The 25,654-nt window shown below is 41.2% G+C and overlaps 1 protein-coding gene across 8 annotated transcripts in view; it reads right to left on the reverse strand.

Annotated features, from left to right (window-relative positions):
* The window catches only part of LOC126295198 (uncharacterized), a 289,435-nt gene that overhangs the window by 112,936 nt on the left and 150,845 nt on the right, over positions 1 to 25,654 (reverse strand). For all 8 annotated transcript variants that reach the window (XR_007552409.1, XR_007552414.1, XR_007552413.1 and 5 more), the window contains one exon: positions 5,399 to 5,491. Coding sequence is in view for 1 of the 8 variants with exons in the window: in XM_049987511.1 (XP_049843468.1) it covers positions 5,399 to 5,491 (93 nt within the window). In the remaining 7 variants the exon portion in view is untranslated. The remainder of the gene's footprint in view (positions 1 to 5,398; positions 5,492 to 25,654) is intronic.

Below are 25,654 nucleotides of genomic sequence, written 5' to 3' on the forward strand. Positions count from 1 at the left end.
CCAGATAGAAATAAAGATGAAATTACACGACAAAAATTAGGAAATTAGCACATGAAAAACAAGAAACAAAATAAAATTTACAAAACACATGGAAAGCAACCAAATAAAAGCTAGGCTGGCACACAAGATACAACTATATAGGAAAGTACATGGGGACAGCTGAAGAACAGCGTTCCAGAGGTGAGTTCCAAAGTTACAGGAAAAAGAAAACATTGTAACCGAGTCTGGTTTAACAGAAAGGGGGACTGATAAAATGTCAGAGAGGAGAAATGTGAGGAAAACATGCATTTAAGAAAGGAACAACATCACACTGAAAGAATGATGTTACACTATTTGATCAAAAGTATCCAGTCGCCCTCATGTAATGCAGAACTGGCCACTAGATTTCACGAGGTGGTTCACCAGAATAAGAGGAGGTTATTAGTAAAGAACAATAACAGTAGAATGGGTATTTCAGTGACTTCAAACATCGACTAGTCTCTGGATGGCACATCAGTGACATATCCATCAGAGAAGTGTCAACAGCTCTAATGGTCGTGTGATTTTGAAGTGGAAATGTGAAGGAACAACCACAGCTAAATGAAGATCAAGGACTGGTTGCCCCCAAGTTCTATCTGAACCCAATGAAACACCACTGGCATGAGCTAGAACACTGACTTTGCTACAAACTTGTGTCCAGCAGCACTACCTTTTCTGGTTTCGACTAGTGAGGAAGAATGGGCTTACTGAAAGTGTTCCCAGCAGAGATCAAGCCGTCATGAAGGCAAAGGCTGGACACACTCACTATTAAAGTCCACCAGTAGGTATTTGGTCATTTTGGTTGAGGTTACAAGGCCAGATCACTCAATCAGCGTATAGAGGGCTACAAGAATGCTGTGATGAACATCAGTGTCACACATGCCTTTGTCAACCAGAAAAGTCGGCAACTGCGGAACACTGTCTGAATACAGGACATCACATGACTAATGAAAAGACAGAAGTTTTGTCCCTGGTATCATCTTTCTGGGATTGTGCCATTAAGGAAGCAATACATATCTGTACAGCCGATAATCTCACCAACAGGGATGCGGGATTTCAAATGAACACAGCCTGGAACCCTGCATTGGCTGCTATTAAATCACGATGCAAAAATGTAGATTCTTTGATAACAGACCTTTCATAACACTGGTCTAGTACACTCATTGGTCAGTAACGTCTGGCCACACTGTTGGCAAATGCAGGATACAGCCCATGGGCAGGATAGTGGCTCTGCCATTTTTGGCAGAGGGAGTTTGAGTATGACACCATCTATCTGCAAATCATTGCTTATGCACAGGCACAATCTCCGTACCTGTGCATTCTTTGCATGCATGTTCTAGAAACAGGGTGTTGACATGCAGATACTGTCAGTTGTACCTAGCCACCAGCAAGGTTGAACCATGTCTGACAGTTGCTCCGAGGAAATATTGTGGAATTTGCACAATGTGATCTCGTGGTAAACCCATGAAGACTATTTACAACTTATCCACAGAGGAAGCTTAAAAAGTCACAACAAGATAGATGCTGTCTACAGGAAAATTAAGAGAGGTAAGACATCAAACGGGCTGACTTGGAGCAGGAGAGGCATCACAGGACATTTTATTTTCTACTGTCTATACTTTTACAAATAAATTCATAAAACTTTGTCAGCTATTCACCTTATAGCACAGATGCTGAGTCGCAGATAGGCACAAGAAAAAGATTGTCACAAATAAGTAGGTTTCAGCCAACAAGGCCTTTGTCAAAAATAGATCACACACAACTGCAGTCTCTGACAGCTCTCTCTCTCTCTCTCTCTCTCTCTCTAACACTGATTGTTTACAGAAGAATGGGAAAACTGGTAAGAAGCTGACCATGGGGAAGATAAGTTTAGATTCTGGAGAAATCTAGGAACATGCAATGGAATACCAATCCTACAACTTCTCATAGAAGATGGGCTAAGGAAAGAGAAGCCTATGTTTATAGCATTTGTAGAGTTAGAGAATGCTTTTCACAAAGCTGATTCGAATACTGTCTTTGAAATTCTAAAGATGGCAGGGGTAAAATACAGGATTCAATAGGCCAGCTTATACAGAGACCAGATAGCAGTTATGAGTCGAGGGGCATGAAATGGAAGCACTTGTTGAGAAGGGAGTGAGGTTGTAGCCTCTCCCCAATGTTATTCCATCTATATACTGAACAAGCAGTGAAGGAAACAAAAGAAAAATCTGGGGTCAGAATTAAAGTCCCGGGAGATGAAATAAATACTTGAGGCTTGCCAATGACAGCAAACGACATAAAAGAGCAGTGGAACGGAAAGGGCAGTATCCTGAAATGAGTATACACACGAACATCAACAATAGCAAAATGAGAATAATGGAAAATAGTCTAATTAAATCATGTGATGCCAAGGGGATTAGATTCGGAAATGAGACGCTCGAAGTAGTAGATGAGTTTTGCTATTCGGGAATCAAAATAACTGATGATGATGATGAAAGCAGGGAGGGTATAAAATGTGGACTGGCAGTAACAGGAAAAGCATATCTGAAGAAGAGAAATTTGTTAACATCGAGTATAGGTTTAAGTGTCAGGAAGTGTTTTCTGGAAGTAATTGTATGAAGTGTACCTACATAAGGAAGTGAAGCATGTACAATAAACAGTTTAGACAAGAAGAGAATAGAAGCTTTTGAATTGTGGTGCTACAGAAGAAGAATGCTCAGTATCAGATGAGTAGATCATGTATGCAATGAGAATTTACTGAATAGGACTGAGGAGGAGAAAAATCTGTAGTACAACCTGACTAGAAGAAGGGACCAGTTGGTAGGACACATTCTGAGACATCAAGAAATCACCAGTTTAGTACTGGAGGGAAGCTTGGGGGGGGGGGGGGGGGTAAAAATTATAGAGGGACACTAAGAGATGAATACAATAAGCAGATTGAGAAGGATGTACGTTGCAGCAGTTACTCCGAGATGAAGAGGCTTGCAGAGGATGGAGGAGTAGCATGGAGAGCTGCACCAAACCAGTCTTAGGACTGAAGACGACAACGACAATGACCACCACCACCACCACCACCACCACCACAACAACAACAACACCAGTAACAACAGCAGCAACAGTAACAGTAACAGGTATTTGGATGTTCAGTGAGGTTTCGGGATTGCAGCCGGATCATGACTTCTCGCCACAATATTTCAGCTGGCAATCGTCCAGCCATCTTGAGGTGAGTGTCCATCACTGGAAACTGAAAGTCCTCGGCATTGGCTTCATAGCAAAAATTGGTGCCAATATTTGCTATAACGCTGACACAGGGAACTTGCAGTCTCCAGTGAAGGACACTCACCTGAAGATGGCTGGATGACTGCCATCTGAAATATTGTGGCAAGAAGTCAACATGATCTGGCTGAAATCCCAAAACATCATTGAACATTCAGTATACCGGGAAAGCTTCAAGAATCACATCAGGTATTCAGATGCTTTTGATCAGGTAGTGTATAAAATCTAATAGTAAACACAATGAACTCTGACATATGAGGAACACTACAACAGTATCATAAGAGAAGCAGAGAATGATTTCCAGTACCACAGGCCATGGTGAATGTATCAAAACATAAATGTAATATTCCAGTAAAATCATGAAAAGGGAACAGTTAACAAATTATAATGTGAAAAATAATGATAAGAGAAACATGCAAAAAACATGGAAGCTGTATTTTTCAGAATGGAGAACTGCAATTAGAACAAACATTATTAACAGATACCATTTCAAAGAAAGAAATAATGCCTTGTAGACTAGGAAACAGCACATAAACGGATCGTATTCACAAAAAATGCCCCTCTATGTGTGATAATTACAGGGTAATTGTTTTATTTGGTGTCTAAACAGGCTGTTTGCCATAACTGAAGAACAAATTCAGAACAATCTGTGGGATTTCAGGACTAGCTGTGGGGTTTTCACAGAAAAATATCTACATAGTTACATTTATTTGCTCTCATACAAATTACTGAAAAGGGGTGAAAAATAAATGTAAATGGCCACATACCATTTTTTGCTTTAAAAAAGGCCTACAACGGTGTAGACCACTGGACACCAACAAGCGCCGTGAGGGAATTTGAAATACCCTCAAAATTTATCACATTAGTAAAAATGTGTATAGGTGAAACATTATGCCAAATAATAACACCATTTGGAGGAACTGAATGTAAACTGGTCAGAGAAAGAATCTGCCATTTCGAACATCTTATTTATCTCCAGCAAAGAAAACAGCAATACAGAATAAACTAAAACTGACCAACAATGGATCCAACTGCAGGGTGTGAACATTACTAGTCAGCTATGCAGATGATATTGGATTAGTAAGTAGTTCTAAAATAGAGTTAACTGGAATCGTGCAAAACTGTGAAATGGCTGAAAACAAGAGTTACAGCTAATGACGAGAAGACAGAATATCTCCCAATAAGTAAGAAAATTGAAAGTGATGCATCATTAACTGTGTATGGACCTCCTTTCAAGGCAGTTTACCATTTCAAGTACTTAGTGAACTGTTTAGTAAAGACAATAGAACAGATATAGAAATATATGATCACCTCACAGCATCAAAAAGAAAACTATAAAACTATAATACTACCTCAAAGGAAATACAACTTCACACTATTCACAACATTATCAGACACCTACCTAACCAATAATATTACATGGAAGTAGAGCTTCAATATATAGAAGGAAAGACAAAAACTATTGTATTAGACTGAAAAATATTAAGAAAACGTTTTGTATATGCAATCAACAACAATAACACAGAATGAATATAGGAAAATTTAAGAGCTACCTGAGTGGTACGGACATGCAGCATTGTCAAAGTACTACAGAAAAGGCTGAGCTGGCTGGTCACATAGCAACAATGTTAAAGAATAGACTGTCTGTAGAAATATTGTCTGCCATAGTTGCAACAAGAGAAAGACAAAGATCTGGAATAAATGGCAACACAACATCTGAGATGATACAGCTACGATGAACATCAATTTAGACTGGACATGCATTACACTCTACAAAGGGAAATGGAAGAGGCTTGTAGAGCACACATGTGTTTGGTAAGGCCTTGCTATATGGAAAATTACATAAAAGTACAGTATTGCACATATGCATTACACAAAATATTTGACATTTAGAGGGGGTCACTGTAAGTAAGAATATATATATCATTACAAACCATAGTCAGAAAATAATAGTTGACAATCAAAGCCAACTGGAATAATATAAGAATACTGGGAAATTAATAGTGCCAAGTTCTAGAGCATGGTCACAATATAAATACTGAGTCCTTAACATTCAACAATTAGGCAACAAGTTTTTTTATGTCTACTCATTCCATTTGCAATATTCATGGATATAAATGCTTACATTATTCTCAGTTTCATCCCAACCAAAATTTAGTCTGGGATCCTCAGTGATGCAATCAGTGGACCACAACACCTCCAAAGGATGTTCAAGAACCTGGAAAAAGAAAACAATATTCCAATTAAAACTGCTTGTACATTTCTCTATATATAAAAGCAATAATTTTCTGACCAATTTTTCAATAAACTAACATACCGATGACCCCGCACTGTGCTACATTTCACTAGGCTCTTTGCTCTGAAACTTCTCTCTCTCCGACACAGCATATTTCATTAAGTATAATGACCTTTACTGTCATATGCTGACCCTGCATACTACCTGCAGTTACAGAGTTTTTATGCTTTTTCCGTTCTCTCAACAGTTCTCACAACTGGTCTTCTACCTTCAATAAATCTGTCTGCCTACTGTTGTCTGGGTTTTTAAATGTTTTCTTAACTGAATTTACTGGCCTTCAGCTTCCAGCATAAAGTTAGCTCATGCTTGCATAAGATAGACAGAACAGGGATAGTTACAGATAAACCAACACCATACAATCAGAGTAATATCAAATTTTATAGAACGATTTTCGACTTTCCATAGCCAGTGGTATGTCAGTATTAGAGGGGAATAAACAGCGAATCTGTATATCTTCTGAAAAGCCTGTGATCCTGCATTGCTTATAAAGCCTTCATGTAGGTTGGTAACCAATGACCAAGCTTTTCAAATTCTTGTAAAAGGATTGCAGTAGTTCTATGTTCTAAAACAGTTGTGGCTCAAATGTGTTCAGATACTGAGGTTCTCTTCTGGAGAAAGTTATGTTGTTATGTCATTTCTGTCAATCTTGGGTGTCTCCTCCTCTACAATCATCATCTGCATCTTCCACAGGACAAAAGATCTTCTCAAAAATGTTATCTCCAAAATTTTAGTTTCTTATCATTTGATTTTGTAATACTAAGAAACTTGATTCAACAAAGCAATAATATGGCTTGACTACAGTGTGTTAAAAATTAGTTTAGAATTGCCAGCTATAAAGGAAGCAATAAGGAGAGGCATGACATGCGTTCAATCAATCCCACGAGGGTTGGAGCCACATCATCCATCATGGTATCCAGACCATCACTCCCACAGCCTCAACATTTCCCACTTGCATTATGCTGTAGTTTCAGGCAGCTTGGTGTACTGTGGCATTCTTCATTACACGTTGGCTTGTGGGCTTAATATTTCACCTGTTATTAAAATTCTTTGTTGAGCATTATATGATACTGAACATCAAAAGCAAGTAGGTTCAATATTATTCAGTAGGAAAGTCTGACGTTGTTCTCTTGGACATGGCACTGCCGTATGATGTCAGTTGTGCAACATGGTTTGCACGTTACATGCTTAGACTGTCAGTAATTGTTACTGATAATGATCCTAACCAGTCTGTTCTTATTGATTGGATGCCTACCATTCAGAGCAGGAAGTGATCGGCTTCAGTATCCAAAAGTCAAAATTCAAAAGGCTTTTCTGGATCTGAAACTCTCCCTAAACGATTACTGCATACATGAAATCCAAGAGCTAGTGAAACCATGCTCTCTTTGTGACACTGCAAAAGACATAAGAAAGCAATGTATAGAAGTCTCCCCTCTATAATAATTTTTTTCTTTAAAGACAGAAATAGTATTTTAGTAATAATAATAACATAAAAGGCTTCAACTAAATTCACAGAAAAGCATTCATGCTGTCCATAAGTTGCCACGCATAAACTATTTATTTTATCATTTAATGAAATAGCCAATATCGCAAATCCGCATTTGTTTAAAAATGACGACCAATTTCGGCCTTTATGCTAGTCATCTATGGAATTACAGCACTAGAAGATATAAAATAGTGCCAAAATAGGAAAGCTAAAACAACATAGAGTGCAACAAAAGAAATAACAGAAGTTAAATTAACATAGGCTTTACCCGTATGGGTTAAGGCGGCGGGACACAGAACACTTGCGTGATGGTACTGTCGTTTAATGTTGCTGATACCTAATCTGTCATAGATTAAATACAGGGGAGAGTGCGCTTGTGCAGTATAATATCGTCCTCAGCCAATGAGCGATGACTTACACGAAAATATAGTCAAAAGAACGGATAAAATAAAGAAGAGATGAAAGTCGTTTTTTAACATTATATAAGCAATAGCTTTTCAAATAATTGGATCAATTCGTTAATGATTATACTGTAAGATGAAAAGATTTTAAATACGAAGGCCTATGTGGTAGGTTATATGGTAATCGACCGGCGCCTGGTGCTTCGTCTTATAGTTTCAGGGACGCTGTTTCCACAGAGATGTCGTAATCAAGATGATTGCTGGTGGTTATGGATGTGCCGAAGCCGATACGCCCCAGAAGACGTCATTGCCAAGACGGTGGCTTGTGGTTATCGACATATGCCAGCAAAGGTGAAAAAATAAGGTACCGCAGCCTGAACTGGCGCCGATGTGTTGATCTGTTGTCAACAACACCGAAATGTTCGTTAGATGTCCATAAACGAAAACAGTAGGTCGATCAGAATATTAATGAAATTGCAGTGTGAAAATAAGTAGCACTGAAAGTAATGCCTAAAACTGCAATACCGTAATTCATAAATATCAATAAAACCACTAATAAAAAACGGGTAACTGAAGCATGAGGGTCTCTATAAATCACAGAATAATTAGAAGGCGGTAGCAGTAGGTATAAAATATTTCAAATAGTTCGAAACAGAAATACTAACACACACAGTTTTCATAAGCTAATTGAGAATCTGAACTCTGGTAAAAATTCAGCGTTGTAACAACATTCAAAAATTAAGATTAAACTGTACGTGAAATAAAAATATTACCTCACAGTAACGAGAAAATTAAAATTAGCAATTTTTGCGAAATTCGCTACCGCATCATATTCATAAGTAAAAACGAGGGAAATTCATGCAGTCAATAGAGAAAAAAGTGATGTGAAAAAAGGGTGAAACAAAGAAGCAGCTAAAACAAGACCTCTAAACAGATCCAAAAACGTTTCTTCCAGGAAGTCTTAAATGTTTAATTAGAAGAGCTGAAGGACTGTTCTTATAAACAGATATTTTCAGTTCTTCCGTAGTGTTCAACAACAATTCCTTATGAGCAGTGTGCGAAATCTTAAGGTCATGCATATCATCACCTGAATGGTTATTATTTATAAGGTATTACCCAAAAACTGGCCTGTTACGTGAATCATCTCCGGCGTTGGGGGTAATTTGATCATTCTATTAAGTAATGGGACAGTGCTTTATGCTTAATAGAATCGTCAAAATACCCCTAACACTGGGCCAAAAACAAGACTAATCTGGGGTTTTAAAGCAAACTGCGACTGCAAATGATTATGATGTGGGAATTGTTGATGGCCTTTGCCAAAAAACACGATCTAAAAAAACCTTCACTTGCTCTCAAATGATTCTTCTCTAACACGATTTATTTATCAGAATTAATAGACTATTCAGAAACACTGGCATATCCATTGCCTATTCAATCCCAAATATGCTTTGCAATGGGCTGATGTATTGCATTAGAGACGCTTAACTGTTTTACTCTGGCAAAGGGGGTTTATAAATTGACTTGTAATGATTGTGAAAAGATGAATCAATTGGACAGACTGGGAGCAACTTTGTAACACGTTTCAAAGAGCACGTTTCATGTGCCTCACATAACACGTCAATTTTTGGACATCTCATATATAATAATCATTCAGAAGACAATATCATGCATAACTAACTCCGTCTGAACAAACCTCGGAAGGTCCAACTGTACCGACCAACCTCCGTGACGTCTTCAGCTGAAGGCGTCACTGGGCGTGGATATGGAGGGGCACGTTGTCATCACATCACTCAGTCATCGTCAGCTTTCATGACCGAAGTTGCTACTTTTCAATTAAGTAGAACCTCAATTGGTCTCAAAGGGGCCGAGTGCACCCTGCTTGCCAGCAGTGCTCGGCAGACTGAAGTGGTCACCCAACCAAGTACCAGACAAGTCCAACAGCACTTAGCTTTGTTGACATGACACGAACTTGTATTACAACTGGAGCAAGACCGTTTACAAATACCACGCAAGGCATTATGATTTTGCACACTGCTTCCTTGGGATTGTTGTCGAACAATGGAAGGGCTTGAAATAGCTACTTACTACAAGAATAACCCTTCAGCCCTTCTAAATGAACAGACTTTCGTGAAAAAATATTTTTCGGTCTTCACTGCCAGAAAAAAATAGTCCACTCTTATAGATGTTTCTAATTTACTCTGAATTTGTTACTGCAACAGTGCATATGGAGTACATGAAATGATTACATTTACAGATGAATAGCACAAGTGGTTCTGGAGAACCAGATATCGACCCATGCTGAAACACTCATAGTAGTACACGGTGGGATCCCATGGGCGGCAATGCAGCCACTGACTCTGGCATCCAGTCAATCATACAGATGGAGAATACTGTCTGGGGATATGTTATGCCACGCCGGTTCCACCAGTTCAGGTAGTTCTGTAAGAGTTGTTGGTTGAAAAATCACACGAGCCACTTCTCGTCCCATTATATTCTGCGTGCTCAACTGGAGACAAATCTAGAGATTGCGCTTGCTAGGGAAGTTGCTGCACATCTCGCAGAGAATGTTGAATTTCACGGGCATTATATGGGCGAGAATTATTCTGCTGGAGCAGCACATCACCTTCATGTAGCAAGAACAGCAAAAGAATGGGTCTAACAACGTTCTGACCATTCTGACTTCTGGTTAGCGTCTCCTCCAGAAACACCAAAGGTGAATGAGAGTTGTATTTTATCACATTCCAGAGCATAACGCCTCTGATGGGGCCAGTGCCTACTGGAAAAATGCACTCTATGTGACAGCACTCATCTGGTCTATGTCGTACTTGCACACGACCATCACTTACGTGCATGCTGGCAGTGCCTGCTCTCATTGCTGAAGACCACAGTGTGCCCTTCTCTCTCCCAGGTGATCCTTTGTGTGTCCCCATAGTCTGATAATAACTGGTCCACAACAACTCGCGTTGACATGTGTGGGCTCACATGTCCGCTTACCTGTGCTGTGGCAACTGTACACTCTGACACTACTGGCCTTACTGTACGACCATTCTGCGCCACACAAAGTCTTCAGGCAGAGAGTATTCCGTATTAGAGGGTAGATACAGATGGCGTTCTGGTAGCTATGGCACAACGCTATCTGTTAACAGACGACATCGAAACTACTATCAGTATATCTAGTATACCACAGGTGGTATCTGCTGTTATTGGACCCGAGCAGATAACCTCATTTTGAGTCAAGTTGGCATTAATTCTCCTGAGTAGAATTCTTTGAAAATTTTCCCCAAATTCGGCAGAAGACTAATGGGATGATAATTATTGGGCTGCAACACGTGTTTTACCAGCTTTGTAATCAGTGTAACGCATGCCGCTTTCCAGGCTCGTGGGAAATATATTTCCTAAAGGAAGCCGCAGATGATCCTCATAACCAGGACTATCGGTTTTTGAGGAAGGTGACTGAGGTCCTCACTGGTGATATAGTTCATTCCTGGGGAGCTATTGATTGCCCATCTAATAATCCACTTCACTTCGGCTGATGTGTGTAGCAACGGCAGTGTTCGAGTGGGAGTGGCTGGCTATGCTGCCAGGGCGCGGTCTTCAAAGCGGAGGAACTGTTCACTGTTGACTAGTGGTAGTGGGGGCGTTTTCATTTGGCCTTGACATGTTTCTGATAAAGCTCTGCTTGCGCCAAGGCATCGAACAACTGCTCTTGAGAGCTTTGTGTGGCTCGTTTTGGTAGCGACTGTTGTCATAAATTTCTGACAATCTGCCATTCCTCCTGTGTGCAAAGTAAGAAGTGCAACATTTCTTACTCCCAGACCTCTTGTCGCTATTCAGTCATATCTGTGGATATCTCTGTTAAATCTGTAAAGTACTCTCTGTCCATCAGATTTTGGAACCTGGTCTGGTTATGTCGGGCTTGGTCCCATTGTGCCTAGATATCTTTAGGTCTGAGTGGGAAGTTGTCTAAGTTAATATCCAGCTAGAACAGTTATGTCGTGGATTTGGATCTTGCCATCTTTATTTTGGCAGTACAGCATTGTCAATGGCTGCCCTGGGGCAAACACCATATTCGGCCTGATGTTGGTCAAAGAGCTGGTACTGGTGCAAGTCGACAGTCCTCATGAATCTGGAGGTAGGATGTAAAGATGTTCACTCCAGAACTCCAATCACTGGTTTAGGACTGATGAGGGGTCATTTATTGTCCATAATTGGATATTGGCATTGATGTTCTTCACAACAGCGACATCTAAAACACTGGACGTTTGTGTATGAAAGGCAGAATCCCTGTGGATTCCTGTGAGACAATCACATTTATCCCCAAGACATCTCCCAATTCTAAAAGTCGTTGTCCTCTGATAGTTCCAACCCATGTGTTTACCGTGGAGACACCACCCATGAGGACTTTGTCAGTCATCCAGGAGATGGTGCATGTCATCAGAGAGTAGAGGTTTATGAGGGTTAATGGACACTACTATGCATGCTAAGTTTCCGACCTCTGCTGTGATGATAACTGCCATGGCTTCGATTTTCTAAAGCTGTAGCAATTTTTCTTAGAGACACCTGATTTCTCAGTGGATGAGGATGGCTGTCCCACTCCTGTTTTGTCCTGTCCTATCCACATAGTAAATGTGCATGTTGCAAGCTCTGAAGTACACCAACTCCTGGAGATGTGTGTCTGAGATGAAAGCAACTTCGAGCCTATGGTGTGTTATATGTCAGTTCCATCTTCTTTGCCTTTATGCGATTTGCATTCCAAATGCATACCTGCGTGTGAGTGGTGTGGTGATTTGCCTACATTTAAGGCGATACAAAGCCTTTAATCAAGTCCTCTATGAGCATGAGGATGGTGATTAGTTTTTGTTGCAAGTTGATCAGCAATTTTGTGATGTACATGACATCCACTGCTAGTGACCATGCAGTGTGTTTCACAAGCTTTCGGGTGCTGTACTGAGAAGGTGGGGACGCCGCATCTGTATAGGATTGCAGCTATCACTGTGTACATTGGTCTCTGTCTTTCCTGCTCTTCATGGTGACCCTGTGGAGGCAGAGCCTGCACTCATGGTTTTGGTGATGCCTGGCCCAGTGGGTCTCATACATTCTTGCGACAACCAGTCCTGCACTGAGGTGGTTGGTTGTTTGGTTTTAGTCAGTATTTCTTGAGGAGTTCTTGGTACTTTATACATTCTTTATACAAACCGAGGTAATTCTCACCACAACTGGTGCACGTAGCTGTCTCTGTTTTGGGAAGTTTGCAGTCTGCTGAGGTGTGGCAACCGCCACAATGGACGCACTGCACCGGTAGACAGCAGTAGTGTGTGGTATGTTCATAGTTCCGGCAGAGTGTACGCTATATTGGGCCATCTCTGCTGTGGTTCCACTCGAACCCTGGTCTACAGTAAGAAACTAAGATCGTGTTCTTTGTCGCTGTCTTTGAATTTCATAAGCTTCACCCAGTAAGCTGATTGGGAGATAACCTGCTTAACAATCTTCAGTTCTTGATTTTCGGGTGACTGGCATATAAAGAATGGAATTTTGTTGAGCGCAAAAAACTTAAGCGTTTTATGTTGAGCAGCGAAGGTCTCAAAATGATGTTTGATGCGAGGTTTTTGGTACATTGCCTTGAGTCCACCGTCCAGATGTGCCTTCAGAGCTTTGTTCACTTCTAGTTAGTTCGGTGTGTGATAAATTGTCACTGGTGGAACAGGTGGAATCGTGTACTGGTGGCATCGTTGTTGTGACTGCCCTTGCTGGGTTGTTGATCGTCATGTGTAGAGTGCCTGTTTGGCGCCTCTTCCCTTGGAGCAATATGAGAGTATCGATTATAAAGTTGCATGTCTGCTTCCACGGCGCACCTCGAACGGGTACGCCATTTTTCTTTACGCGAGCGTCCTTTGTACACTTGTGAAGAATTGCTGTTTTTGTTATCAATTTAAACGTGTATGAGCAAATTCACAGTTTAACCTTGGTTTAATTAAAGAACGATAAAATAAACTTACATAATATGAGCTAAAGTACCGTATAGTTTTAAACAACAATCAATTGAACTTTCGTTATATCACTGATGCCATGCACAGGTGTTATGACACAGAGATGATCCACTCTAAATATTAGACAATGCAGATGCGTCAGCACTAATTATCTCGTAGATAGCTGCCTCACCGTGGGATTGTGCTGCTAGCTCGTAATGTCGGTCTTTACTTGCATGGATCGTAAATTTCTTCTTACCTAGCTCATTGATTATTTTATATTACTGCTGCTCACTTGGACGTATGAGAACACAATTTATCAATGAGTTAGGTGAAGCTATAATGAAGGAATTGGTATGGGCTCACAACTGTGAAGCAACAATGGAACACTGCAAAACAATTTTATTTATGGTTGGCGCACTTTATACATAGGCACATCCGCTCAAGCATTAAGTGAATTTTGATCATCCAGTGCTTGTGCTTTCTTGCGTTGTTTATATCACACAGTCACGAAGTCATCATGGTCCTATAATAGTGGGTTGTGATCTCTCTCTTTTGATTATGTCTGGAAAGATTCAATTCCCTCTTCATCAGGTGAGGGTGGTAATCTTTTTCAGTTGTGGCTTCTGGTCCCAGCTAGAGCGAATATTCGCATCAAGGGAGATTCATACTGTAGTTCTTGTTGTGCTCCAGTGGAAGATATGTTGTACAGTGCTGCAGAACACCAGTTTGCATTCTTTGATCAGCAAATGGCATTAACTCCTGCCCTATCCATGGTTTCCATCTCAGTCCTGGTTGATAGAGTTCTCGTCTCCTAAGCCATGATGTAATGCATATGTGCCTTCCCTTCACGTCTTTAAGCCAAGTGTTACGCACATTTATGCGATCGGGAGGGCTCAGTAGCTGCCAGGCTACACATACATTTGGCAATCAAGTCTCAGCAAGGAGCATCAGAGATGAAATCATAGGAGGCAATGTTGTGCAACCTTAGTACGGCCAAGATCAGACTATTCGGGAGTAGGATCTTACAATCTGAGACAGTGTTCCGAGACAAAAATGCATGGAAGTATGTTTTTTTAACACAAACCTACGTTTTTTTAAAAAATGGAACCCCGTTAGTTTTGTTAGCACATCTGAACATATAAACAAATACGTAATCAATGCCGTTTGTTGCATTGTAAAATGTTAATTACATCCGGAGATATTGAAACCTAAAGTTGACACTTGAGTACCACTCCTCCGATGTTAAGTCGTATGTATCGGAGAGCACCGATTTATGTAAGGATCCAAAGGGAACGGTGATGGACCTTAGGTACAGAAGAGACTGGAACAGCACATTACATCTACATGCTAACATCTTTTTATTGATCTTTTTCACTGACGCACATATATATTACCATGAGGGGTGAGGTACACATTCGACAGGCGTTTCATAGGACGTGGAGGACGCATAAATTGGCCAGCCCGTTCTCCTGATCTTACACCTCTGGACGTCTTTGTGTGTGGTACGTTAAAGGAGAATGTGTACCGTGGTGTGCCCAGAGGATATGAAACAACGTATTGTGGCAGCCTGCGGCGACATTACACCAGATGTACTGCGGCGTGTACGACATTCATTACGCTAGAGATTGCAATTGTGTGCAGCAAATGATGGCCACCACATTGAACATCTATTGGCCTGACATGTCGGGACACACTCTATTCCACTCCATAATTGAAAACGGAAACCACGTGTGTACATATACCTCACCCCTCATGGTAATGTACATGTGTATCAGTGAAAAAGACAAATAAAAAGGTGTTAGCATGAAGATGTAATGTGTTGTTCCAGTCTCTCCTGTACCTAAGGTCCATCACCGTTCCCTTTGGATCCCTACGTAATTCAGTGCTCTCTGATACACACGGACCGAACAGCAGAGGAGTGGTACTCAAGCGTCTACTTTAGGTTACAATATCTCCGGATGTAATTAATATTTTACAATGCAACAAACGGCACTGATTACGTATTTGTTTATATGTTCAGATGTGCTAACAAAACTAACGGTGTTCCATTTAAAAAAACGTAGGTTTGTGTTAAAAAACATACTTCCGTGCATTTTTGTATGGTTTGTATTAACCAATTACACTAGCCCCTCTCCTCAAGTTCGGTCTGTGGAATCGATTCGTCAGTATTTGATGTGGTTTACGAAATATATCCAGCGGTAACATTAGGTGACTCACCCCGTAAACATAACTGTGTGTGTGTGTGTGTGTGTGTGTGTGTGTGTGTGTGTGTGTGTGTGTGTGTGTGTGTAGGAAACAAGAGAAGTGTCCTTATTGGTTGAGGGAGAAAGGGAGGGTCTCTCTTGTCCTTCGGGAAGACAGGGCGAGTTAGTCGCAAGGAGCCACTAAAAACGCATGGTCGAGTAACCGGGGCGGCTCTAAAAGAATGGTCGCGAGTGCATATCTCAGCTGTTAAACAAGATATAACGTGAAGTTATTAGTTATCAGAACGCCACGTGTCGTGTGCAGTGTATATCATTATTTAAAGTTAGAAAACTGTGTTAATGTGGTAAAGGGTCAAATATAACGACGTAGCCCTGAGCTACCATATTGCAAATTCTGATTCTGTGACGTGTGTGACAAAGCAATTTCTGTATTAAAACAAGTATAGTCAAATGTTGAAATTAACAACTGGCATCCCTATACACTCCACTTCAACCGGATCACCACCTACATGGAACCTGGTGACAGAGCGCTACTACTGTGCGACGAGGGACTTACCGAAGCAGCAAGACACCAGGTTAGTGATACTGCCCAGAGAAGCACTTCCTTCTCGTTACAATGCCACTGAGGGTGTTGTACATGGCATCCCTTGTGGGGATGTAGCTGAAGAGTATCCTGCTAAGTGGAGTAACAGTGTCTGCACACAGCAGTCGTTGTAACAGAATGCGCACTAAGATTTAGTGCATGCGAGAATACGAAGGTGACGAACTGTGACTTTAACAGTGAATAAAGGAGTTGAACATGAACAGTGAGGTAGGAAAAAAGAATTAACTGGACAGTGACTTAAACAGTGACTATGGACAGCGTAAGCAGCGATTAGACAAAGAATATTTACTTAGTGTTTGGAGAACGTGAAATATAAAAATCAGTGCAGTGCATGACGTTTATGTGTAACGTCCTCGGCGCAGCGAGGAGGCGCGCGAAAAAATGATTTTTTTTTTTCGGGCAGTGGTGGCTCGTGACACAACAGAAAGTGAGCGCAGAAACAGCTGGCTGAAACCAGTTTCGGAAGTCAGTCAAGGCCACACGCGCAAAGACAGCCTGTAACAACAATGACTCTGTACTATTGTACATAAGTAATTCTTTTCATCTGATTTTACGATAAACTTGCGTAATTGATGTTCGGATTTCATTTACTTTTGTTTAATGCCATTATGTTAAGAACACTGTAAATAAGTTTCAATGTGAATATTAATGTTTCTGTCAAATGTCAAGTAATATTGTAATAGAACTGAAATGTAACAAATGTTGGAACTGTTGTAAGATGTTTAAAATTGTAACTTTGCATCTGGTCAATACGTAGGCAATGTGTTAGTGTATGTAGAATATAAAACCTCGGGTGCATACCCGGTCTGTCAGGGAGCGGTAAAAGGTGGATGGCAGGCGAGCGCGGGAAAATGCACGCGGCCACTGCACGGCACAACGGGCTCAGCAGTAGCCGGAGTCTGGCACGGGTCTGAGCAACACCTTCCGGAGCGAGGAGGCTCTCCTGGAAGGCGTAGTTTCACTGAGCCTTGGGTATGCCATTCCAAATCCCACACAGCATGGCAAAATTCCATAGGCACTAAATGGAGAAGTATTGCGACGCTAAGAAGAATTGAAGTGCCGATACGTCAAGAGCCATAGCTGTTGTGTGTGTGCTCTGTGCCTCGCCATCTAGCCGCCCGCCAACCACCGCATCGATACTAGCACGTTGAAACTTTTAGCACTGTATTCGTATGGATCAGAGAGTGAACTGTGTTTGTTTGGTGCAATAATAATCTAAATTTTACTAGAACTTTTCCATCATTTAATTATCCTCACAACTAACCTAGACAGGATCCTTTCCAAATGTTTTGCAATCCGAGTGTCCCGAAATGAAAATTAAAAATTGTGTTAATAATAGTTATTTGCAGAACTAGATATATTAGAATGGTGTTTAAAGAAATGTTTTGTTAATGAACCAGTAAATGAATAGCGAAGGTCTAACAAAGTAGAAAGATAACTTTAGTATTGATATAGTAATGAAGTTTATTATTTCGAGACAGATTTAAAGGCATTTAAATGGGCAGTAAATAAGATGAATAGCGTAGTAACTTATATACTGGAAATCTTGAAAGAATAGTAAATTTAATAATCATTTTTTTAAATACCGCAATCATAGCAGTTTCAGCACCCCCCCCCCCCCCCCCAATTCATTTGAATTCTGATGTGTTCTAAATTGGTTTAACCAGCAAAAGTTAAAGTCAATAAAAAGTCAAAATTTATCAGTGTTTTATCTTGATCAAAATTGACATTTTGTGTGTGGCATGAAAGTACAATATCTAGGGTAACCTATGCCCGACTTTAATCAGATTAATAGACAGTATAAAGTTTTGTAGTAAACATCATAGTGTAGTGTTATATATTCATGGTTTTCCATATCAGTACATAACGTGAAACTATCAGTTCAATAGATTTTCTGGTTCTAAAATTTTACTATATTATACAGTGTTACTACGTGTTGTTTTGCATGAATATACACCAACTTTTACAGGAAAGAAACTCAGTTAATGCCTAATTAGGCTAGCGACCGTATTATTATCAAATTGGTAGCATCTTCAGTGTTGCTTTTGATCCATACTGACGTGTAACTACATTTAGAACTTACTTGACGGATCATTGTTATTACAGAGTGGATGCAAGTCTGATTTGCCACCATTCAGGCACACACGGCCGATATCTATGCGAAAATCCTTTCTCATAAGGTGAATCCCGCTCACTTACCACAACACAGGCTTTAACGAGTACTGAGTCACGGGGGTTACAAGCCGACACGAGGAACTTGCGGGTGCCTATGCGAACTCGAGCGAAGAAGGGGGCAGCACCTGGAGCTCAGTGAGCAAACTTTGCGAGGACATTTGGCGCGATCTGAGTCTGAGTGGTAGGATGCGTGCTTCTACATCTACATTTCTACTCCGCAAGCCACCCAACGGTGTGTGGCGGTGGGCACTTTACGTGCCACTGTCATTACCTCCCTTTCCTGTTCCAGTCACGTATGGTTCGCGGGAAGAACGACTGTCTGAAAGCCTCCGTGTGCACTCGAATCTCTCTAATTTTACATTCGTGATCTCCACGGGAGGTATAAGTAGGGGGAAGCTATATATTCGAGACCTTAACCAGAAACACACCCTCTCGAAAGGTGGTGAGCAAGCTACACCGCGATGCAGAGCGCCTCTCTTGCAGAGTCTGCCAATTGAGTTTGCTAAACATCTACGTAACCAAATAATCGTGTGACGAAACGCGCCGCTCTTCTTTGGATCTTCTCTATCTCCTCCGTCAACCCGATCTGGTACGGATCCCACACTGATGAGCAATACTCAAGTATAGGTCGAACGAGTGTTTTTTAAGCCACCTCCTTTGTTGATGGACTACATTTTCTAAGGACTCTCCCAATGAATCTCGAGCTGGTACCCGCCTTACCAACAATTACTTTTATATGATCATTCCACTTCAAATCGTTCCCCACACATACTCCCAGATATTTTACAGAAGTAACTGCTACCAGTGTTGGTTCCACTATCATATAATCATACAATAAAGGATCCTTCTTTCTATGTATTCGCAATACATTACATTTGTCTATGTTAAGGGTCAGTTGCCACTCCCTGCACCAAGTGCCTATCCGCTGCAGACCTTCCTGCATTTCGCTACAATTTTCTAATGCTGGAACTTCTCTGTATACTACAGCATCATCCGCGAAAAGCCGCATGGAACTTCCGACACCATCTACTAGGTCATTTATATATATTGTGAAAAGCAATGGTCCCATAACACTCCCCTGTGGCACGCCAGAGGTTACTTTAACGTCTGTAGACTTCTTTCCATTGATAACAACATGCTGTGTTCTGTTTGCTAAAAACTCTTCAATCCAGCCACACAGCTGGTCTGATATTCCATAGGCTCTTACTTTGTTTATCAGGCGACAGTGTGGAACTGCATCGAATGCCTTCCGGAAGTCAATGAAAATGGCATCTACCTGGGAGCCTGTATCTAATATTTTCTGGGTCTCAAGAACAAATAAAGTGAGTTGGGTCCAACACGATCTCTGTTTCCGGAATCCATGCTGATTCCTACAGAGTAGATTCTGAGTTTCCAAAAACATGTTCTAAAATTCTACAACAGATCGACGTCAGAGATCTAGGTCTATAGTTTTGCGCATCTGCTCGGCGACCCTTCTTGAAGACTGGGACTACCTGTGCTCTTTTCCAATCATTTGGAACCTTCCGTGCTTTGCGTAAAATAAGCCACCGGCGAAGACACCAGCGGACAGCGGCTGGGGTAGCGCCATCAGCAGGAGAGCGCCCCACTATGGCAGCGTTTTTGCAGAGAGCATAAGGATAGAATCATATGTCTAGTGGAAAGGTGTGCCAGCCTTGGTGTTGGTCTGTTTGTAGCTACAAGTCGTTACTGAAGTGTCTTGTAGGTGGATCACATATATGAACACTGCAGTAAAAATGTTTTCCTTAGTAGTATAAGTACTAACGCCTTTCGGGCAGTTCTTTGAATGTCTGCAACAGCACTTTAATAATGACATGTTGTTATACTGTATTAATTCCACGAAATTAACGTGCTGTGTAGTATTTACTATCTGCTATGTGTGCAAGTACACAAGACACTCGTATATCTGGCACAGATGGGACTTCATGAAAGGTGGATTAACGAAAAACCGGAAATATTCAGCTACATGCAAAAACTCTAATACATACTACAATATACAAATCTGTTATTTCGGATCTAAAAAGAAACAACTAGCCTCTATAGTTACTGCAGTCTACCCAGGCTCATTTGTCGTAGTTGTAGGATTTCTTTGTTCAAACTTGTGTGGCATTTAAGATCAGCATAATAGCACAGACATCTCATTAACATCAGTTCGGCTGGAGTTATTTCCTGCTGACATTCTGCGTAAACCATTAGCTTTTTCCAGCATTCTCTCTTCCCGTGAAACGCCACTTTCTTTGTCCACTTCACCATCACTGCCGTTCTCAATAGTACATGAAGCACCAATACAAATTTCGTCACTGGTCATTACGCTGTACCATAAAAATCGTATCTTTGCCACTTGGCGATTTCAGTACAGTCTCACTGGTTGGTTGATCTTGGGGGAGGGGACAAAACAGCGAGGTCGTCGGTACCATCAGATTAGGAAAGGTTGGGGGATGAAATCAACTATGCCCTTCAAAGGAACCATAATGGAATTTGTCTGAAGCGATTTAGGAAAATCACGGAAAACCTAAATCAGGACGGCGCGAAGCGGGTTTCAACCATCGTCCTCTTGAATGCGAGTCCACTGTCCTAACCACTGCACCACCTCACTTGCTTTCAGTACAGATATCACGCCAACTTCTTCAGTTACTTTGCACAGCAGCCACTTTCTGCATGCACGTTAGATGGTCTCCAGTTCTTCCAATCTGACATGGGTGATGACTGTAGCTATGTTTTTCAGCAGTTCTCCTTTGTCTATTTTGAGTAGTGCTTCCAACTTTTTGACCATCGAAACAACCACTTTCTTTCGTTCTGAAGCCATCTCACTCATGCATACTCAAAACATGGGAACAAAACAACAATGCCAGTACATCACCTTAACTCTGTAGGAGGCAGATCTACACTTACTGTAGTAACGGTAGCTGAAAGTATGAGAACGGTAATCTCTATGCTACATGTCGTGACAACATGTACCATGCCCACTGTACACATTCCATTTTAGCGTTAAAAAAAAGGTAAAAGGAAACAAAAAATGTATGTGGATAAACCAGAAATCCAGATTAATGAGGACCAGATAAACCAGATTCTTGTGTACTATTTCTTATTGCAGCTATCTTTAGGACGACGGTAGGTCAAAGTTCCAGAGTCAAAATGCTGTCTCAACATGACTGGTAAGTGATTCTGGTGCATGGCTTTGCATATGAAAGATTTTCTCATATTGTGTCTTCATTGTTCAGTAATACAGATGGTAGATTGATCGGTGTTTGAAGTGCTGAGTGCCAATCCTGCGTCCAGTGTTATAACACTCAGGTGAGCTAGTGTTTCTTTCGGAATCTTTGTTTGAAGTCCTGGGTGGAAATGCAAATTTCATTAATTCTATCTTTTCGTTTTATCCCTTTTCTGAATCTCAAGGTGACTGTGGTAGCATTTTGTGTTCTATACATGACTAACATAGGTAAAGATTTTTCTTTGTAGTAGTTTGAAAAGAATTATTAACATGATTGGTGGAAGCATGTTAGGGGATACGTTCAGCTGATGCTGTCTTCTTTCGTGTGTCATCGTCTTAAACAATTGGTGCAAACCTCGACTCTAATTTTCAGTCCCTTGCTAATGTAAGTTGCAGATTCTAAGAGTAAAATGCTCCTCTCAGTTAAATTTGATGGTTCATTATACTTTCGATATTTTTATTTGTGGCTAACCAGCTACTTACAAGGTATAGACGTACATGTTGCTATAAAGTATAGCAACATGTCTCACTTTTCTTTTACTAGATCGAAGAAATACCTGTGTGAAAACTTAACTTTAGTTAGTAGCAGAGTAAAGAGCATCTACCATGTGTGGGTTTGTTGGAATTTATATGAGAAAGAAAAATATGGGCACAGAGCTGAAAGTGATAACTTGGACTGGCCAGTGTGGGGTCGATTGCACTTTCTAGTCCTGCTTTGGGTGCTGTGGAATCCAAGGAAACATGGAATTTGATGACAATGGCCCAGCACTAAAGAAAAACTAATGACTCTATGCCAAACTATCTCAAGTTAGATATGTATTGATGGTCTTGGCGAAGCAGTGAAGCATCATGTATGAACATGTTGTGGGAAGATCTTTGTTAATTATGAGTTGTTGTGAGTTGATAACTTATTTGAATATAGAAGAATAATGGAAACAGTGTTTTATGAATTCATAGAGAGTTATTTAAATATAGAAGCTCCCTTATAGGCCTCGCCACTCTGCAATCGGAAACGAAGTCAGCAGTTAAATATGTGGCACAGCATAGCAGCACATCATCAAAAGAAAACAAGATGGCGACTGGGAAATTAAAAAAAGGAGATAGCTGTTATCACATGGGAACAAGTAAAGACTTGACATCTGACAATATATCGTTCACTTAAAGTCAACGCAAAACAGGAAAAGCACCTCACAGGTCACTTCATTTTATTAAGATTATTCTTCAACAATTACACGGAAGGGCAGAAGTATCCTTGAGTGCCAAATCAACAAGACACCACAAGAGTGTGTTGTGATTGCAGCACATGAGACAGTCATTGCCATGCAGCCACTTGGACCAATTAATAGTGTGGCACCAATCCACTCACATAAATGGACACTAGTAGTGGGACAAAGTGGGTATGGACTCACATTGTTCTGTTGCTCAATTTATTCAAGATGGCGGATCCAAGCGCCATCGTTGTGACAATGTTGCAGTGACGTCATGGCGAGATGTTCAAATTTTGGCAGGAAAATAGGTCAACTGGGCTACCTCCACAAACCTAACCACCTCCCGTCCCCATCTGGAAATTGATGCGAAAAAGAATCAGTCTGTTCTGGGCTTCCAGATAGGATGCACGTAAGTATGTATTGTTTATTTAAACAATTACAGTTGTCATAGACAGTAGGTCCATCTGGTGTGTTCACCATGAGGTCCAGAGTCCAACTGACCTAGTTCACAACACTATCACCAGAGGGCACTGCTCCCCCCCCCCCCCCCACCCAACTGTGGCATAATCCAAAATGGCGGTCTGGGGGAAAAGTGGCGGAAGAAAGATGCAGTCTTTGTCTAGCTGCTGGACTGGGAAGACAGACACAATTGTTTACTGTCTTCAATGGATGAGATGTCTGTGTTGTAGAAGACGGAATATATTGGCTGTAACCATGCGTTTGAGGAGTGCTTTGATAGCAATGATATTTGGTGAAGATGAATACGCTTTATGAAATAATGAATATTCAGCAGGATGACGTTAAGTTACACTTCGCAACTTATGCTGTTAATGTGTGTGCTGTAACTAGAGATCGTTTGATAAAATTCCTAGTCAATCTTCTAAAGTGCAAGGTGCAAGATGCAAGACGTTCACAACTGTGCACCCGCTCCCTGGTCCGAGAGGCCATGCACCAGCATATCACACAGCCACACGGCAGCTGCAGGAGTGGCCACGTACTTCTTGTCGTGTTGGAAATACCAATGGCCTTCCTCCTTCCCATCTCTGGTGCACGGATATCCTTTGTCATTGAACATAAACTGCTTTGGAAGTTATTACATCTGGTGTTGTGGAATACTGTCAGATAGATAACTTGAAGATGTCACAGGAACTAACACAGCCACACATGAACATAGACTTTGAAAAGATCGCGACACACTTGTGAAACCACACCTGAGACCGTTCCCGCACTTTTGTTGGAAATAACCTTGCCTTTAAGCACAAGCTGTTTCAGGAGTTACTAAATCCACTTGAATATATCTCTAAGTGCACTTCCAAAAAGATCGCTGCACAGTAATTTACGTCATTTTTGCAGTGTATACCGCCACACAATAACACAGACTCTGAAAAGATCGCTACACATTTGTCAAACCTCCCTGAGACGCTTCACACGCTTTGGTGGGAAACAGATCACGAAATCAATATCAGCTGCAATATCTGAGTTTATACGCCAAAATGATATTAGAAAGTTGGAATAAATATCTTTGTAACTCTAAATATGACTCATGACATTCACCACTTTTCAAGTGTTTTAGCTGTTTTATTCGAGGCACTGCCAGAGAGAGAGAGAGAGAGAGAGAGAGAGAGAGAGAGAGAGAGAGAGAGAGAAAGAGAGAGAGAGAGATTTCTGAGTCCTACAGCTGCTGTGGTGTTAATCACTTTTCTGAAACAGTGAGTGGGCTTAGTTTTATATTTGTTGCTGCTGCTTGAGTCAGGGACCTTACTTTCCTCTCTTCTCGAAGGACAGATGGAAATATCAGAACAATTACACAAACAGAATTCGAAGCAGTGTCCTACAGCTGCTGCTAAAGCCACAATGGCGAATGAGGGACAGCATTCTGACATCGGTTGATGGTCTGCTTGGACGTGTCTGAGCACTCTAACAAAAGAGACATCACATGATTCTCAGACGACATGGAACACTTCTGTATATATCTTCCCCTGTCTTGTTTGAACCAATCTCTAGAGGCTCCTATTCCCCGCACAAAGGATGTCTTGTGACTGGAGCATTGTAATGGCTCTTACTGCGCTTACCACCCAAACTCCTGCAGCTGCAGGCATGGGAGCACTACCCACCATTTTTTTCTGCAGATGCACAAATTAAGAGACCTTCAGTGGCAACTCTATTACTGCAGCCAACAGACACAAGTCAACTGCCCCCGCACACGCGCGCACACACACACACACACACACACACACACACACACACACACACACACACACTGGCCTAACACATGATCAGAGCGCCCTATATGGACAGCAGTCACATTCTGAACTGGTCTTGTTTCCCCTGGCACAAAGACTTTACTGTTACCAGCCGCGACTTGTTTGCTTGCTGCCATGCTCTGTACAACCATCTCCATACTCTGGAAGTACAAGAACATCATATTTATTTTCACATGGTTTGCCAGAATGTCATACCATTTACACAATAGTTCTCGACATCAAGCATATACACCAAGTGATCAAAAGTATCCGGACACCCCCAGAAACATACATTTTTCATATTACGTATACTGTGCTGCCACCAACTCTCAGCCATTCCATATCAACGACCTCAGTATTCATATGTCTGTACGGTAGATTTTGAGACTCCTAAACATCCCTAAGTTTACCGTTTCCGACGTAATAGTGAAGTGGAAACGTGAAGGGACACATACAGCACAAAAGCATACAGGCCGACCTTGTCTGTTGGCTGACAGAGACCGCCGACAGTTGAAGAGGGTCCAAATGTGTAATAGGCACACATCTATGCAGACCAGCACACAGTAATT

This window comes from Schistocerca gregaria, chromosome 11 (assembly GCF_023897955.1).
Source record: "Schistocerca gregaria isolate iqSchGreg1 chromosome 11, iqSchGreg1.2, whole genome shotgun sequence".
Classification (NCBI taxonomy): Eukaryota; Metazoa; Arthropoda; class Insecta; order Orthoptera; family Acrididae; genus Schistocerca; species Schistocerca gregaria.